Below are 19,093 nucleotides of genomic sequence, written 5' to 3'. Positions count from 1 at the left end.
AAATGCTAGAGTAATCAGCGGGTGAGGCAGCAACTATGGAGAGAAGGGATGGGTGACATTTCGAGTCGAGACCCTTCTTCAGACTGATGTCAGGGGCGGGGCAAATAAAGAATGCAGAGACAGTAAGGCTAGTGGGAGTACTGGGAAGGGAGAGGGGATGGAGAGAGAAAGCAAGGGCTACCTGAAGTTAGAGAAGTCAATGTTCATATCGCTGGGGTGTAAACTGCCCAAGTGAAATATGAGGTGCTGTTCCTCCAATTTGCACTGGGCCTAACTCTGACAATGGAGGAGGCCCAGGACAGAAAGGTTGGAATGGGAATGGGAGGGGGAGTTGAAATGTTGGGCCACCAGGAGATCAGCGTGGTTACGTCGGACTGAGCGGAGGTGTTCAGCAAAACGATCGCCGAGCCTACGCTTGGTCTCGCCGATGTAGAGAAGTTGACACCTGGAACAGCGGATTCAGTAGATGAGGTTGGAGGAGGTGCAAGTGAACCTCTGCTTCACCTGGATGGAGTTGAGGGGGGAGGGACAGGGGTTGCATCTCCTGCTGTTGCAGGAGAAAGTACCTGGAGAGGGGGTGGTTTAGGTGGGAAGGAACGAGTTGACTAGGGAGTTACGGAGGGAACGGTCTCTGCGGAAAGCTGAAAAGGTTGGAGATAGGAAGAAGTGGCCAATGGTGGGATCCCGTTGATAGTGGCGAAAATGTTGGAGGATTATATGTTGTATGCGATGGCTGATGGGGTGGAAGGTGAGGACATGGGGGACTCTGTCCTTGTTACGAATAGGAGTAGGGAGAGTAAGAGCGGAGGTGCGGGATATAGAGGAGACCATAGCGAGAGCCTCATCTATAATGGATGGAGACCAAGGCAATGTCTGGTGGATGTTCAAAAAGGAGGGGTATATGAGGATTATAGTGTGGGTGGGGAGTAGCTGGGGCCACCTGGCTAGAAGGGGAAGGGGGAGACCCAATGGAACCCCCACTAAGGTTCCCTGTAGGGAATGCTATGGAGAGGAGATGGTTGCCCACCTCTTCGCATAGTGAATTTGTCGAGAAGGATGCAAAGATTCTTGTCATGGTTCATCGCAGATAGTTGTGTAAATAGAGGCTGGTTTGTGTGATGGACTGAGTTGCATCCACAACTCTCGGCAATTTCTTATGGTCTTGCGGAGAGTAGTTGCCAAAGTAAGTTGTGATACATCCCAATAGGATGCTTTCTACGGTGCATCTGAAAAAACATGGATAGAAGCCTTTGAAGACATGCCAAATTTCCTTAGTCTCACGTGGAAGCTGAGGCACTGGTGTGCTTTCTTAGGCATAGCGACATTGTTGTTAATTTACAGTAATTAGTTAATTGAACAATCCACACATCTTTGGGATGCAAGAGGAAGCACACGCAGTCCCAGGGAGAATGTGCCAACTCCATACAGTCAGCACCAGAGGTTAAATTGAATCCAGGTTGCCAGAGTTTTGAGGCAGTTACTTAACCCAACTGGGTCACTCTGTCCTTGCTGACCTTTCTTGCAATGACTCAATTAAAAAAAAAAATCTTATTTTCAAATCCTTTACGGTCTCATCCCTCTCCAAACCACAACCTGCTTCAGCCTAAAACAACTGCCCAAGTAACCTTGACCTCACCAATTCTGGATTACTTTATAGTGGTGGCTACAATGTGGGAAAACCAGCAAAAGGGGAGGGCATCCCCATCCAGTGATTTGGCTTCCACTGCCCTCTGTGGCAGGGAATTCCATAAATTCACAACTCTCTGGGTGAAAACGTTTTTTCTCACCTCAGTCTTAAATGCCCTCCCCTTTTGCTGGTTTTCCCACATTGTAAGACTGAGGTGAGAAAAAACGTTTTCACCCAGAGAGTTGTGAATTTATGGAATTCCCTGCCACAGAGGGCAGTGGAAGCCAAATCACTGGATGGGGTTAAGAGATAGTTAGATAGAGCTCTAGGGGCAAGTGGAATCAAGGGATATGGGGAGAAGGCAGGCACGGATTATTGATTGGGGACAATCAGCCATGATCACAATGAATGTGGTGCTGGCTCGAAGGGCCAAATGTCCTCCTCCTGCACCTATTTTCTATGTTTCGAAGTTTCTATGAATGAATACCTCCACATGTGATTGCTCTACCTAAGATGGCTGTGTCTTCAACTACCGTCCAAAACTGCAAAATGCCTTCAAAGACTTCTCTTTTCAGCTCTGAGAATCTCAAAAAGTTGACCTCTTTGACCAAACCTTCAGTTATTTGCACTGTGTCCTCCTGTTGTTTTGAAGCACTTTGTGACAATCTGAGGTTCTATTAGGAATAATATAAAAATTGAAGTCTTTTTGAAGTGAAACCTTTCCATGCATTTATTGTAGAATCAATTTAGACCAGCTCAACTTCAGAGGTACTGGATTTGAAAGAGTGTTATGCAATAAGGCCAATCAGAAACAAACCTGTGTCATCTCTTAATGCCCAAAATACTTAAAGAGATGACTCTGAAGATTCCTCGCATTTTATTATATGACTTTGGATGTGACTCCGATACATTTTCACTATTCTTCGCACAGAGGAAAACTTGCTGTGATTTATGCGTTCCAATACAAAGGAATTAAACTTACCATAAGTGCAGAAATTGGGAATGCATGACTGATGAAATATTATTCTGAACTGAGACAGGATGGTTATTACCAATCCAATTTGTAGGTTTCAATACCTGGAATTGGGTGCATTGAGTTTTGGACTCCAACCAATATGACTCCCCATTAAAATCTCTGGAAAGTAAAAAATGTCTGATATTAAACTAACATTGTATCCGATCCTGTCCATTTAACAACATATGGACTAGCATAAAATTGCTCCACTTATGTGAACTTGCTTGTCCTTGACCGATGAGGACAGACTGTCATCTAATTGTTAATCCAAGGGTGCGGTGCAGATCAGCTGCCTTTTCTCAAAATCACCCAATTTCCATCATTGTTGACTTTAAGTTAGAAAATACAGACTGTTTTAGTAGCAGATGCTGCCAAACATTCTTCTCTCATCCAATACCAACAAAAATAGATCATATGGTCCATCCTCTCATTGCTGTATGTTCCAAATTGAGTGCTGGTTTTCCCACATCGTAGCCACCACTATAAAGTAAGTTACTGAATGTGAAACACTTTTCCACACTTTTTGGTAATGATTGAAATCTAAACAACCACAAGTTTGATCTTACATTTTGTGGTGGCTAGCCAAGGGTGCCACAGCAACATAGTTGGTTTTCTCTCTTGGCAGGGGTAGCTGCTTAGATTGGAGTGAATAATAATGGAGAAAGGAAATGGTGTGAACACACCAGGAAGCAAGTTGATACTGCAGTAGCTAATTTCAGCTTGGTAATTTACAGGGTGTGTAGAGAGTGGAAATTTCATAGCCTCAATTTATTGTCGATTTCAAATATTTTTAAACTACTCGTTTCTTTTGATCCTTCATCCCTAATGTGGGAAATCTTGTCCCTCTTCCCCCTTTCACGATGTCTGTTAATGTTGTATCAGTATGTAGTTTAAAGTGTGAGGTATATGAAAGCACATCAATTATACTTTGGAAAGGAAACACAAGTCTCATGCAGAAAGAATTGGCTCTTGGCAGATTTGCTCAGAGACCAAACAGTTTCTCCTGGCGACACTTGATGTTGATTTTGGAAGGAAAAAAGCCTCCGTTTTCATTTCACTGAATAATTGCTAAGCAACAAACCATGCAGTTGTCAGGTGTGTTCCATTTATGAAGAGTGAAATGCTTCTATTTGCCTGGGTTTATAAACTGGCCTCTGACTCAATCAGGCATGATAGACTGTATTGTCCTCATTGGGTTTTTTTTATAAACTGCAGTCAATGAGATATTAGTTTTTCAGCAGTCATAAAAACATATAGAATTAACAGCACAGAGCAGCATAATTCATCCAACAAGTCCGTGATGGTATTCACCCTCAGCGTGAGCTGTTTTTCAGCTTATTTATTACACTGGGTCAGTATTTTCTCATTAAGATGCTAGAAAAATAACTAGTTGTTTAAATCATCCAGGAGCATCACTACTGTGAACTTATTTCCACGCATACAAAGCAGTCCTCTTCATCTCTACACTGCAATTGCGGCAATATGCAGAGAGCAGTTATGCACGTGTACAATTCATAAAGGGAATACACCCAATGTTACATAAACCACATCTGTTACACATACTATCATAATATCCTAATATTTCTTTCTAGCTTATGTAATTACATTTCTTCCCCATAAATGCATCCATGTCATTTGGATCAAGAGCTCAATGATATGCAAGTTCCAAATCAGTAGGAGTATACTATGAGCACAATGACATTCAGGGCCATTTATTGTTCCTGTTTTTGTTAGAGTCATTGAGTCATGGAGCACATGAACAGGCCCACCGGACCAACTTGCTCAGGCCATTCAAGTTGCTCCATCTATGCTAGTCCCACCTGCCTGTTTTTGGCCCAAATCCCTCTAAATCTTTCCTATCCATGTACCTGTTTAATTGTCTTTTAAATATTGTTATTTCGGAGCGGAGGGGTACCACAGATTGGCACAGATACAGTGCCTCCATAATGTTTAGGACAAAGACCCATCATTTATTTATTTGCCTCTGTACTCCATAATTTGAGATTGGTAATAGAAAAAAAAAACACATGTGGTTAAAGTGCACATTGTCAGATTTTAATAAAAGCAATGTTTATACATTTTGGTTTCACCATATAGAAATTACAGCAGTGTATATACATAGCCCCCCCCCCATTTCAGGGTACCATAATGTTTGGGACACAGCAATGTCATGTAAATTAAAGTAGTCATGTTTAGTATTTTGTTGCCTATCCTTTGCATGCAATGACTACTTGAAGTCTGCGATTCATGTACATCACCAGTTGCTGGATGTCTTCTCTGGTGATGCTCTGCCAGGCCTGTATTGCAGCCATCTTTAGCTTACGCTTGTTTTGGGGGCTAGTCCCCTTCAGTTTTCTCTTCAGCATATCAAAGGCACGGTCAATTGGGTTCAGATCGGGTGATTGACTTGGCCACTCAAGAATTGACATATTTTAGCTTTGAAAAACTCCTTTGGTGCTTTAGCAGTATGTTTGGGATCATTGTCTTGCTGTAGAATGAACCGCCAGCCAATGAGTTTTGTGGCATTTGTTTTAACTTGAGCAGATAGGATGTGTCCAAACACTTCAAAATTCATTATGCTACCACCATCAGCAGTTGTATCATCAATGAAGCCAGTACCTTCAGCAGCCATACATGCCCAGGCCATAACACCCCCACCACCGTGTTTCACAGATGGTGGTATGCTTTGGATCTTGGGCCGTTCCTTCTCTCCTCCATACGTTGCTCGTGCCATCACTCTGATATAAGTTAATCTTCATCACATCTCTCCACAAGACCTTTTTCCAGAACATATTTTAAGTACTTCTTGGCAAACTGTAACCCGGCCATCCTATTTTTGTGGCTAACCAGTGGTTTGCATCTTGCAGTGTAGCCTCTGTATTTCTGTTCATGAAGACTTCTGCGGACAGTGGTCATTGACAAATCCACACCTGACCTCTGAACAGTGTTTCTGATTTGTCAGACAGGTGTCTGGGATTTTTCTTTATTATAGAGAGAATTCTTCTGTCATCAGCTGTGGAGGTCTTCCTTGGCCTGTCAGTCCCTTTGCAATTAGTAAGCTCACCAGTGCTCTCTCTTCTTAGTGATGTTTCAAACAGTTGATTTTGGTAAGCCTAAGGTTTGGCTGATGTTTCTAACAGTTTTATTCTTGTTTCTCAGTCTCATAATGGCTTCTTTGACTTTCATTGGCACAACTTTGGTCCTCATGTTGCTAAACAGCAATAAAAGTTTCCAAAGGTGATGGAAAGACTTATACCTGCATTAAGGAGGCAGTTGAACCAGCATCTGCATTTCTTTCCTACACAAACTACATGTAAATGCTGTATTGTTTTAACTGAAATGTAACCAAGTTGCGGTCAGCTTTCAATCCAATAAAGCATGATATCATCAGGAAGTCTGAGAAATTATCTGTTCAGTTCTTAAAATACCTGTGGTTCACATAACACTGGTTATGTACAATTATTGTTATTTTAAGTCTTATGTCATGTATTAATGTTGCTGTCTGGGTTACAGGATCCCATTATAGAAGGTCCCAGTCGTTGTCTGTTAAGAAACCTCATGTCTCATGTGCAGCTATTTACATTCCATGTCTGAGTTTAAGACCCCACCAAGAACAGAAAGCACACATATGTTAAATGCCAAAACTGAAGTACAAACTGCTGCAAAAAAAAATCTTCTAAGCAAAATGTATACCATTTGGAAGTAGGAAATTCTTTATAATTTCTGGTGTGCCTCACATGTGAAATGGGTCAGTAGATGGGTTTTTATGTGTTATCTGAATCTATGTGCCTGTGCAATATAGACTGCACCGTAATGTATGCTGTGCTGCAAGTGAGATTTTCATTGTATCTGGTCCTCATTGTGCTTGTGCATATGACAATAAACTCCACTTGACTTGATTTAACTGGATTAGTTTGCAGTCAGTTGGATATTTGTAGATTATCAAATCTAGTCAACTTGGTTTTATGAAAGATAAATCATGTCTGACAAATTTGCGTGAATTCTTTGAAGATGTGATGGAGAGAATTGATGAAGATCAACCTGTTGGCGCAGTGTGTTTAGCTTCCGAAAGACATTTGACATGGTGTGACATAAAATACTGGTGCACAAATTAAGAGGCGGCAAGATTGGTAAGCATAAACACAAGGAACTGCAGATGTTGGAATCTTGAGTAAAACACAAAGTGCTGGATTACTCAATGGGTCAGGTAGCATCTCCGGAGGCCATGGATAGGTGTCATTTCATGTTGGGACTCTTCTTTAGATTAAGAGTGGTCTTCCGAAGAAGGGTTCCAACCTGACCCTTCTGAAGAAAGGTCCCAACCAAAAACGTTACCTATCCATGCCCTCTGGAGATGCTGCCTGACCTGCTGAGTTACTCCAGCACTTTGTGTTTTGTTGGAGAAAGTGTATTAGAATGGACAGAAAACTGGTTGTTATATAGAAAACAGTGAATGGGTTATTTTCAAGCTGGGGAGATATAACCAGTGGAGTACCCCAGGGACTGGTTCTTGGTCCCCTATTCTTTACAATTTACATTAATGACCTGGACGAAGGAAAGATATGCAAGGTTTCTAAGTTTACCGATGACACTAAAGTAGATGAAAGAGCATATTGTGATGAGGACACTGATTCTGCTACGAGATGTAGAAAATCTAGGGACTTGGTGAAAATCTGGTGAATTAAGCTAAACAGAAATTCTGGAGAAACTCAGCGGGTGCGACAGCATCTATGGAGCGAAGGAAATAGGCAACGTTTCGGGCCGAAACGTTGCCTATTTCCTTCGCTCCATAGATGCTGCCACACCCGCTGAGTTTCTCCAGCATTTTTGTCTACCTTCGATTTTCCAGCATCTGCAGTTCCTTCTTGAACAAAATAATGAAGCTAAACGTGGGGATGCATGAGGCCATGCAGTTCAGTGAGAGGAATCAAAAGGCAGGTTAATATCTAAATGGAGAGAGATTGCAAATGTGTGAAGATCGGAAGGACTTGGGTGTTCCAGTGCAAAAAGCTAGCAGGCAGGTCTAACTAGAAATTAACAATACAAGCAGCATGTCAACTGTTATTGCAAAAGGGTCTGAGTCTAAGAATAGAGAGGTTTTGTTACTGTTGTGCAAAGTGTTACTGTGGCCACACCTGGAAAACCATGTTCAGTTTTAATTCCGTTATCTAAAAAAGGATACAGTAGCCTTGGATAGAGGCCAAAGCAGATTCTGCAAACTAATTCCTGGGATGAGGGGTTTGTCCAACCAAAAGGCTAAATATTTGGTTTTGTATTCTTTCGAGTTTAGAAGAATGAAGGATGACCTTATTCAAAGATCCAAAGGGGCTTCTCAGGGTAGATGTTGCGATGCTTCCACTTGTTGGAGAGACACGACCAAGGGGACAGAACAACAAAAATAGGGAACCAGTCATTTAAAACTGAAGTGCTTCAAAATTTCTTCAAAGGGTAGTGAATCTCTGGAATTCTCTGCACCTGCTGGGGGTGGAGAACAGATCAGTAGAAATATTTAAGGTGGACATAGATAAAGATTTGAAAGACCAGGGAATTGAGGGTTATGGGAACTGCCGCATGTCAGAAGTTATAGAGACATACAGCACAGACAGAGTCATACACCCTAATTTGCCCATACAACTGAAGGTGCAATATTCCCGCTAGTCTGACCTGCCTGGGTTTGGCCCATATCCCTCTAAATCTTTCCTATCCATGTTCCTGTCCAAATATCTTTTATAAGTTGTTATTGTACCTGCCTCCTCTGGCAGCTCGTCCCATGTACCCATCAACCTTTGACTGAAAAATGTTTCCCTCAGGTTCCCCTCAGGTTCCACTTCTACAGGTGCACAGTAGAGTGCATGCCGGTTGCATCGTGGCTTGGTTTGGCAACTTGAGCGCCCAGGAGCGGAAAAGACTACAAAATGTAGTAAACACTGCCCAGTCCATCATCGGCTCTGACCTCCCTTCCATCATGGGGATTTATCATAGTCGCTGCCTCAAAAAGGCTGGCAGCATCATCAAGAACCCACAACCATCCTGGCCACACACTCATCTCCCCGCTACCTTCAGGTAAAAGGTGCAGAAGCCTGAAGACTGCAATGACCAGGTTTAGGAATAGCTACTTCCCCACAGCCATCAGGCTATTAACCTCGGCTCGGACAAAACTCTCAATATTAATAGCCCATTATCTGTTTATTTGCACTTTATCAATTAATTTTTTTATTTGTGTATATATTTATATAATGGTATATGGACACACTGATCTGTTCTGTATTCATGCCTACTATGTTCTGTTGTGCTGAAGCAAAGCAAGAATTTCATTGTCCTATCAGGGCCACATGACAATAAACTCTTTTGACTTCACTTGACTATTAAACCTTTCCCCTCGCACCTCAAATCTATGTCCTGTAATTATCTTAATCTACATTTATTCTGATGTACAGTAATGCAAATAATATTGCATCAAGATAGGCATAACAAGAGGCCATAAACAAAAGATGATTGTCAGCAGATGAAAATGTTTTGGTGATATTAATTAAGGGATAAATATTGTCTCTCAATTGGGGGATAACTCCTCTGCTCTTCATTGTATGGCACAGTACATACATACATTCACCATCTACTATTTGTCGTGGTGTAACTTATGTCTTTGCCTCCCCTCAGTGTGTGGGAGCTGCAATGTTTCTTGCAGGTTGGATGAGAAAGAAAGAGTGAATGCTACCTCGTTTTTTCCTTCCTACATGTATTCCTCATAACTGATTTGTGAATCGCAAATGATGTGGGAGAACTTGGAAAATTGAAAAGATGGGAACACATTTTATTTTAAGTGGCTGAAAAAACGTTAAGCCTGCGAGGTGGTCTGGAAAGGTTCTGGGATTGTGCTGTTGACTCCTAACCACAAGACCACAATACCACAAAGCAGAATCGTGGAACTGCCTGTCATGCAAACATAACACAAACGCCTGCATTTTTATTTTCTCTTTTCAGTCACTCAATAATGTAGAATTTAACAAAATTATGTGCATTTTCTGTGAGAATAGAATGTATGTAATCATTAGAGTGTAATCATAACCAGAGTGCTTAAGGAAGTAGCCGCAGAAATAGTGGATGCATTAGTGATATTTTTTCAAAACTCTTTGGATTCTGGGGTAGTTCCTGAGGATTGGAGGGTAGCTAATGTAACCCCACTTTTTAAAAAGGGAGGGAGAGAGAAAACTGGGAATCACATCCCAGTTAGTCTAACATCGGCAGTGGGGAAAATGCTAGAGTCAGTTATTAAAGATGGGATAGCAGCACATTTGGTGAGTGGTGAAATCATTGGACAAAGTCAGCATGGATTTATGAAAGGTAAATCATGTCTGACGAATCTTATAGAATTTTTCGAGGGTGTAACTAGTAGAGTGGATAAGGGAGAACCAGTGGATGTGTTATATCTGGACTTTCAGAAGGCTTTCGACAAGGTCCCACGTAAGAGATTAGTATGCAAACTTAAAGCACACGGTATTGGGGGTTCAGTATTGATGTGGATAGAGAACAAGCTGGCAGACAGGAAGCAAAGAGTAGGAGTAAACGGGTCCTTTTCAGAATGGCAGGCAGTGACTAGTGGGGTACCGCAAGGCTCGGTGCTGGGACCCCAGCTATTTACAATATATATTAATGATTTGGACAAGGGAATTGAATGCAACATCTCCAAGTTTGCGGATGGCACGAAGCTGGGGGGCAGTGTTAGCTGTGAGGAGGATGCTAGGAGGCTGCAAGGTGACTTGGATAGGTTGGGTGAGTGGGCAAATGTATGGCAGATGCAGTATAATGTGGATAAATGTGAGGTTATCCACTTTGGTGGCAAGAATAGGAAAGTAGACTATTATCTGAATGATGGTCGATTAGGAAAAGGGGAGATGCAACGATACCTGGGTGTCATGATACACCGGTCAGTGAAAGTAGGCATGCAGGTGCCGCAGGCAGTGAAGAAAACAAATGGTATGTTAGCATTCATAGCAAAAGGATTTGAGTATAGGAGCAGGGAGGTTCAACTGCAGTTGTACAGGGCCTTGGTGAGACCACATCTAGAGTATTGCGTACAGTTTTGGTCTCCTAATCTGAGGAAAGGAATTCTTGTCATAAAGGGAGTACAGAGAAGGTTCACTAGACTGATTCCTGGGATGTCTGGACTTTCATATGAAGAAAGACTGGATATACTCGGCTTGTACTCGCTAGAATTTCGAAGATTGAGGGGGGATCTTATAGAAACTTACTAAATTCTTAAGGGGTTGGACAGACTAGATGCTGGAAGATTGTTCCCGATGTTGGGGAAGTCCAAAACAAGGGGTCACAGTTTAAGGATAAGGGGGAAGTCTTTTAGGACTGAGTTGAGAATATTTTTTTTCACACAGCGAGTGGTGAATCTGTGGAATTCTCTGCCACAGAAGGTAGCTGAGGCCAGTTCATTGGCTATATTTAAGAGGGAGTTAGATATGGCCCTTGTGGCTAAAGGGATCAGGGGGTATGTAGAGAAGGAAGGTACGGGATACTGAGTTGGATGATCAGCCATAATCATATTGAATTGCGGTGCAGGCTCAAAGGGCCGAATGGCCTACTCCTGCACCTATTTTCTATGTTTCTATTATATGTTTCTCTTCATGGTAATCCTTCATGGTGGGAGATTGCTGGTAACTTTGGTGCTGTCACTACTAAACTACCAACAACTCACTAGTTTGTAAGAGTCTTACTGATGGTTAACCAACTAAATCTGAACACGTCAGTCGAGTTTTGTCTTGTTGTTTGTCCTGTTTGGAATGCTCTGCATCTTCAAGGCACAGAGTGATCATGAATTGGGTTGAAAGGAATCTGGGCCTTCTCCTTGGATTCTTCAATGTCAATCATTGCAAATAGACTGAGTCACCAGAAACCATTATGAAAATATGTTGACCTTTATCCTTGTCTAAGAGCTGGTGATTGTGGTTGCGAGTCAGAAGATTATGGATTGAATCTCCTCTCCAGTAAATGAACATATAATCTGATACCACAGAGATGAAGCTAGCAATTTGATGGGTCTTTAAATGGTATCAGACCCGTGAATCTTTTCTTATGATGATCCCAATGAAACCACTCAGAAGGGTTGTTGTCCCGTTGACAAGAAAACACTTCTTCAATCAATAGCCATAAAATCGATGGGGATGTAAATCCTATTGCGCAATGTAATGTTTTTGTCATGTACTCAGCAATTTTTTAGTTGAAAGATGATTATCAGAATGTGTTATCTTAACTGAACATAAAAACTGTACAGCGCAGGAACACAATGTTCGTGACGAACATGATGACAAGCTAAACTGATCTCACCTGCCTGTATGTGATTCATACCCTCTATTCTCTACACTTTCATGTGCCTACCTAATGCTTAAACACCACCAACATACCTGCCTCCACCACGACCCATAGCAATGCGTTCCAGGCCCCATTACTATCTGTGTAAAAAACTTGCCCTGCACATCTCTGTTAAACGTTTCTTGTCCTACCTTGTAGCTTTGCCAGCCAATATTGGACCTCCACCCTGTCTATATCATAATTTTATCTACTTCTATCAAGTCTCCCCTCAACCTCTGACATTCCAGAGAAAACAATCCAAGTCTATCTAACCTCTCCCTGTAGCTGACACCCTCCAATCCAGGCAGCATTCTGGTAAACCTGTTTTGCAACCTCTTCAAATCCTCCGCACCTCTCCTGTAATTGGGCAACCAGCACTGCAAGCAATACTCCAAATGTAGCCTAACCAAAATACTGCATCTTGTCCATCCAACTAAGGTTCCAGTTCCTGCAATTTGAATTTTACTTTCTTTTAATGTACTCAATTAAGTGTCAATGGCCAACTGGAAGTCAGGGTAGAAAATCAAGGAAATCTGCAATAGTACGTTAAAAAGCACTTTCTGTGGACTAAATCTTGTGCTAAATTGGGATCTGTGTGGTTCCCTACAGAGGCTGCATGCATCCATAGCTGTCACATCATTTCTCCAATGACCCCAGAGGTTAAATTATTCTTCCCAAGGTAGCCTGCAGTAATAGCTGTTGACAGTGATGAGATGTGAAATTGGGAACCCAATTATCTCCAATAAGGAGAGACACAAAATGCTGGAGCAACTCAATGGGTCAGGCAGCATCTCTGGAGAGGAGGCATTGGTGATGTTTCGAGTTAAGACATTTCATCAGACTTTCGATGAAGGGTTTCAACCCGAAGCGTTTCTTATTCCTTCTCTCCAGAGATGCTGCCTGACTCACTCAGTTAGCATTTTGAATCTATCTTCAGTGTAAACCAGCATCTGCAGTTCCTTCTTACACATTTTGTGTGATCTCCATTGGGCCTTGTCATTCCCCGTGTGATCGTCCACCTTGATTGTGTCTTGTTCCATGAATTGCCCGCACACCATTGCAAGGTATGTTCTGATTAAGGGGTGTTTGTTGCATTTTGCTCGGACTTGCTTTGTACAAAAAGGATGCAGAAGGTGAAAGAATCACTACTGCAATCCTGACCGCTGGAAACTAAGGTTGGTGGATGGTGCGTGCAAAGTACAGATGGCATAATGCCAATCCTTAATTTATGTCTCTTTATCAATCCTTGCATAGTGAACTCCTAGCTCATAATTTATTTTTGGTCCCAGATGTTGTTTAGCACGAGAAACAGCTTTGCACTGTACCTTTGTAACGTAACAATAAACTAAACTCAATTAAACTCAACTCAAATGCCACAGTTTATACTAGCAATGGGGGAAATGTGCAGTGTGTGAATTGTATGTTATCAGACGCATGAATGATGCTGGATAAACATCAGTCTTGCCAGTATGAATCAGCACAGGAGGGTAAGATGTGTGAGTTTTGGATGAAATACGATTCACTTATTTTATACTTAGATCCTCTCAACACCAAGGGAACAGCTTTTCTCCAATAACAGAAACTTTCCTTTGCAAGGCATGATGACCAAGGGTGCACTTCACGTGCAGCATGGATTACTTCAAGGTTTAAGTCACAGCAGATGGAAATCATCTCACGCATAAATTTAATTATGATCCAAGGGCCAAAAACTTGTTCCCACAGTAAAAAAAAAATGGCATTGTGTTGTTGAAAAGTAACCACCAAGAGCAAAACTATTTTGTGCACATTTATGTATTTTTATACAGCAACTTGAAATGTTTGCATCCTTTTCATCACAATTTTCATATTCCCCAGTATTTTTATTTTTCATGTTAAACTTCTTATTATCATGCAAAATTCATCTGCAGTGTGATTTTCAAAATTCATGGTCTGAAAACACAGTTATTTGTAATTCCTACAACTTCAAATTAGGCCTTACATGCATGCTTTGATTAACTTGGCTATGGAAGTCAGGGTTAGAACATAGAATATAGAACAGTACAGCACAGGAACAAGGCGTTTGGCCCAACGATATCTGCCGAACATGATGCCTAATTTGTAAACACTATTCGTATTTACTGCATGTTCATGTGCCTATCTAAAAACCTCGTAAAAGTCATTATCTTATCCGCTTCCACCACATTCCTGGCACTGGCAGCACGTCCCAGGCACCCACTACTGCCGTGTAAAAGCCTTGCACTGGACATCCCTTTTAAACTTTCCCCGTTTCTCCTTAAAGCTATGCCCCTAGTATATAACATTTCCACCCAGGGATAAAGGTTCTGACTGTCATCCCCATCTATGCCTCTCATCGTTTTATTAATTTATTTCAGATCTCCCCTCAACCTCCAACATTTCAAAACAATTCAAGTTTGTCCAAACTCTCGCTATAACTGATACTCTCCTAATCCAGGCAGCATTCTGGTTTAAAAAAAACAGGAGATGTTTTGGGTCGGGACCCTTCCTCAGACTCTGAAGAAGAAGGTTTGAAGAAGGGTCCCGACACAAAATGTCACCTGTCCTTTTTCTCCAGAGATGCTACCTGACCCGTTGAGTTACTCCAGCACTTTGTACCTATCTTTGGTATAAACCAGCATCTGCAGTTCTTTGTTTCTAACACCTGATTTAGTTTATTATATTTTAGAGATACAGCGTGGATACAGGTGCTTTGGCCCTCCATGCTGACCATCAATCCCCCATGAACCAGTTCTATGTCCTGCACATTAGGGGCAATTTACTGAAGCCAATTAACCTACAAACCTGCACAACTTTGGAGAGTGGAAGGCAATCGGTGCACCTGGAATAAACCCATGCGGTCACAGGGAGAACATGCAAACTGCATACAGACGGCACACATGGTAGGATTCGAACCTGGGTCTCTGGCACAGTGAGGTAGTAACTCTGCCACGACACCACTGTGCCGTTAATCTCTTCCCAGAAATCTTGAGCCTTGCCGTCTTAGAGGAAACAGAAACTAGCATGATATTGCCAGTTGCTGTTAGTGCTATTTAAAGTTGATGTAAAGTGGAGGAAAAAAGCCTGCCTTTTGAGATTATATATATGGTTCCATAGATGAAGCCAAAGATCATAAGATCTTTGGATGAAGCATTGTAAGTTAATACTGACAAACATTTTTTTTCAAGTTACAATACAAAGCAGATATTTACAGTGAAATCACTTGGTGATGTGAGCCAAGATCTGAATATACATACTAATCTAGTTCTCACCATTCTGCCCCCCCTTTGTTCATGTGGGAAGTGTTAAAATTGGAGTGACATGATTAATGGAAAAGCTGAGCTCAGAAGTTCCTCAAAACTTGCATGCAAATGGATTCTTGCAAGTTCAGCATCAATGTTGCCCTTAGTGAGCAAAGAAAAGCGAACTAGTTGCAGTGCCTAAACATAGATAAATGTAACAAGAGAACTGCCAGTCTCCAAGGGGAAGGAGGTTGTGTCATATTGAAGATCTGGAAAATATTCAGCAATATTTGTGACATTTGGCACCGAATATGCTTTTAATTTAGAATCTCCGTGCATCAGCGCCATGTTTAAGAATGAAATGTAAAATGAGAATCCAATGCCATTCTGCAAAGACGACTCAACGACAGCACCCCGTGTGCTGTATATCGTTATGTTCTGCAGTGGGTATTTGACTTTTGACTTGGGGTTTGTCACACAGAGCTCTTTCAGGCCAAAGATGACAAGGTATTCAGTCAGTACAGCATCAGGGTTGCACAAAGAAAGTCTGAGGCTTGGGACTGATGAATAATTCAGCAGCAGCCCTACAGTAGTGGTGTCTGACAGCCACACCACTAACCTGCTGCTGTGACTAAATGTCGGGCTGGTTTTATCAATATCCTTAGAAAAGACAGTCCTACATTTGCACATAAGGTTGGCAAGAGCAAACCCACAGTCTGGGATACTGGAGACGCAGCTGCAGTTCCGGAAGTTGCTCTCTTTTTGAAAGATAAGTGTGTGGTTACTGCTCCTTAACACAGAGACACAGGCACAGCACCACAGAGCAAAGAGCACCAGCTGGTTTGATGCAGCAGTGGACTTCTTCATCTTTTCAACCAAGCCTTCGGCGGCCTAACAGTAACCTCCCATTTTTTCCATGGGGTCTGAAACAGAAAGACATAGAAATTGTTTGTAAATACATCTTGATCTTTGGAGGGTCATTAAAAAAAACAAGTCTCCCAAGTTGCTGGAGACACAAGGAACTGCAGGTGCTGGAGTAACTCAGTGGGTCAGGCAGCATCTTGAGAGAACATGGATAGGTGACGTTTCGGATCAGGCCCGAAGGGTCTTGATCCAAAACGTCACCCATCCATGTTCTTTTTAAATGCTGCTTGACCTCCTGAGTTATTCCAGCATTGTGTGCCTATTCTTGCTCAAATTGTTGTTTTTTTAGCTGAAGGGTGGTTAAACTGCTAAAGGACATTGGTACACTGATGACTAAATTGTGGGTGCAATTTCCTGTTCAAATACAGAACTCAAAAGTTTCATCAGTGCTTCTGCCCATTTCTACTTAATTCTCACTTTTGCCTCATCCAGCTGTGACATTTCCTTTCCCTTTCTTCAATTCTCTATCACTGTTTCAGGCAAATCATTATCAGCCTTTACCTTTAAGCAGCTGCATTAGAAGGGCCTCGACCTGAAACGTCACCCATTCCCTCTCTCCAGAAATGCTGCCTGACCCGCTTTTGTGACTATCTTTGGTTTAAACCAGCGTCTGCAGTCCCTTCCTACACATCTATTTTACTGTGCATCATATGAAGAAACTATTCTCTCAATTGCTCTGTCTCTGTCACAACTATTTTGCTTTTACCACCTCCAGATTCAGGGACAGTTTCTTCCCCGCTGTTATCAGGCAACTGAACCATCCTATCAACAACAGTAGCTGACCTGGGCTACTATCTACTTCACTGGAGACCCTCGGACTTTCTTTAATCCGCCCGCCTTACTGGACTTTGACTTGCACCAAACGTTATTCCCTTTATCATGTATCTGTACACTGTGGATAGACACAAAATGCTGGAGTAACTCAGCAAGACAGGCAGCATCACTGGAGAGAAGGAATGGGTAACGTTTTGGATCGAGACCAGACTGAGAGTCAGGGGAGGGGGAGATACATAGATAAGGAAATGTAAGGTGTGAGAACGAGACCTCAAAGTCATTGGAGATCAAGGAAAATGTAGAATAGATCATTGTTAGCTAGGTGAAGGTGACAACAAAGCAAACAGAGATAAAATGATCAGGGACAGTCAGACTGGTCGGAGAACCGAGAAGGAGAGGGATGGAGAGAGAGGGAAAGCAAGGGTTACTTGAAGTTAGAGAAGTCAATATTCATACCGCTGGGATGTAAGCTGCTCAAGTGAAATATGAGGTGCTGTTCCTACAATTTACAATGTACACTGTGCACAATAGTTCAAATGTAATCATGTATAATTTTTCCGCTGACTAGATAGCATGCAATAAAAGATTTTCACTGTACCTTGGTACAATAAAATAAACTAAACTAACTAAACTAAACAACTTCCACATCAATGCTTGCAATAAAATCATTGAATCATACTGCTCAGAAGTGGGCTCTTCAGGCCCACTTTGTTCATGTCGATCAAGATTCCTGACTACACTGCCCCAATTGCCTGCATTAAACCCATGTCCCTCAATGCCTTTCATATCTAAGTCCTTGTCCAAGTGCTCTTAAATGTTTAATTGTATCTGCCTTTACCACCTCCTCCAGCAACTCATTCCAAATAGCCCTCACCCAGTGAGTGAAAATCTTACTCCTACCTCTCCTTTGAATGTATCCTTTCTCAACGTCAACCCATTTTATTCCAAACTCTCTTGCCCTGGGACATAGGACTTCCATCTTCCTCAAACATTGATTCCCTACTCTGGGTGACAGGGCTCTCAGTCGTGTCTATTTCATCTCCTACCATCATAGAGTCATAGGTACATTGAAACATACAGTACACAAACAGTACCCTTCATCCCACCAAACCCATGCTGACTTTTTGACCATCAATACTAATCCCCTTTGCCTGCGCTCGCTCGTTCTTCTTTGCCTTGTCTATTTAAATGTCTGCCCAAATTCCTTTTAAACATAAGAAATATATCTGTTTCCATCACCTCCTCAGGCAGCACTTTCCAGAAATCAATCACCATCTGTGTTAAAAACATTCCATTCAGATCCCCTTTAAAATTCCTACCTGTCAGCTTACCAATGCTCTTTTGTCTTTGGTATTTTGACCATCTACCCTATCTATGCTTCTCATAATCTTATGTACATTTTTCATTCTGCTCTCGTAATTCTAATTTCATGACAACATAGATAGAGCTATTTATGCCGGCTCAGGGAACAATCCCATCAAATATAACCCTTCACTTACCTTCTTGTGACCTGTTTCAGGATTAACACTCCAGCCACCAATACCGAGGGCATTTTACAGTAACCAGTGGAGTTGACAACCTGCTGGAGGGTGGAGAACCCAGAGAAACCCAACTGCTAATTGGGAAACCAGGCAAAAGAAAAAAACACTCAGACAGCAGTAGAGGTCAGAATTGAACCCAGCTTGCTGGAGCAGTGAGAGAGTCGTACTACCTCCAGCGCCAACATGCAGAGAGATTGGATCCTTCTCGATCTCTCCTTTCATCCTGCCAATCTCCGCATTCAATGAATCATCCATTTTAACTTCCAATCTTTCCAATCACATTTTTCAGTGCACACGCCTGTTCACATTGCAACTGCATAACACTCTGGCCCACTTGACTATTTCAATTAATATCCAAGATAGACACGAAATGCTGGAGTAACTCAGCGGATCAGGCAGCATCTATGGAGAAAAGGAATAGGTGACGTTTTAGATCAAAACCTTTCTTCCGACTGCAGTCTGAAGAAAGGTCTCGACCCAAAACGTCATTTATTCCTTTTCTCCAGAGATGATACCTAACCTGCTGAGTTACTCCAGCATTTTGTGTCTGTCTTCGGTGTAACCCACCATCTGCAGTTCCTTCGTACTCAATTAATATCCATCCCCCCTCACTCATGGA

General features: G+C 42.0%; 1 protein-coding gene across 2 annotated transcripts in view; it reads right to left on the bottom strand.

The window, feature by feature from the left end:
* Positions 1 to 10,614: 10,614 nt before the first annotated feature.
* The window catches only part of LOC129702963 (uncharacterized protein C21orf62-like), a 45,445-nt gene continuing 36,966 nt past the window's right edge, over positions 10,615 to 19,093 (bottom strand). For both annotated transcript variants that reach the window (XM_055645077.1, XM_055645078.1), the window contains exon 2: positions 10,615 to 16,158. In XM_055645077.1, coding sequence (XP_055501052.1) covers positions 15,434 to 16,102 — 669 coding nt within the window. In that variant the 5' untranslated portion in view covers positions 16,103 to 16,158 and the 3' untranslated portion in view covers positions 10,615 to 15,433. The remainder of the gene's footprint in view (positions 16,159 to 19,093) is intronic.

Source organism: Leucoraja erinacea, chromosome 13, assembly GCF_028641065.1.
Source record: "Leucoraja erinacea ecotype New England chromosome 13, Leri_hhj_1, whole genome shotgun sequence".
NCBI classification, from domain to species: Eukaryota; Metazoa; Chordata; class Chondrichthyes; order Rajiformes; family Rajidae; genus Leucoraja; species Leucoraja erinaceus.
The sequence above is the reverse complement of the archived record's forward strand: the minus strand, read 5'-3'. Positions and strand labels throughout refer to the sequence as shown.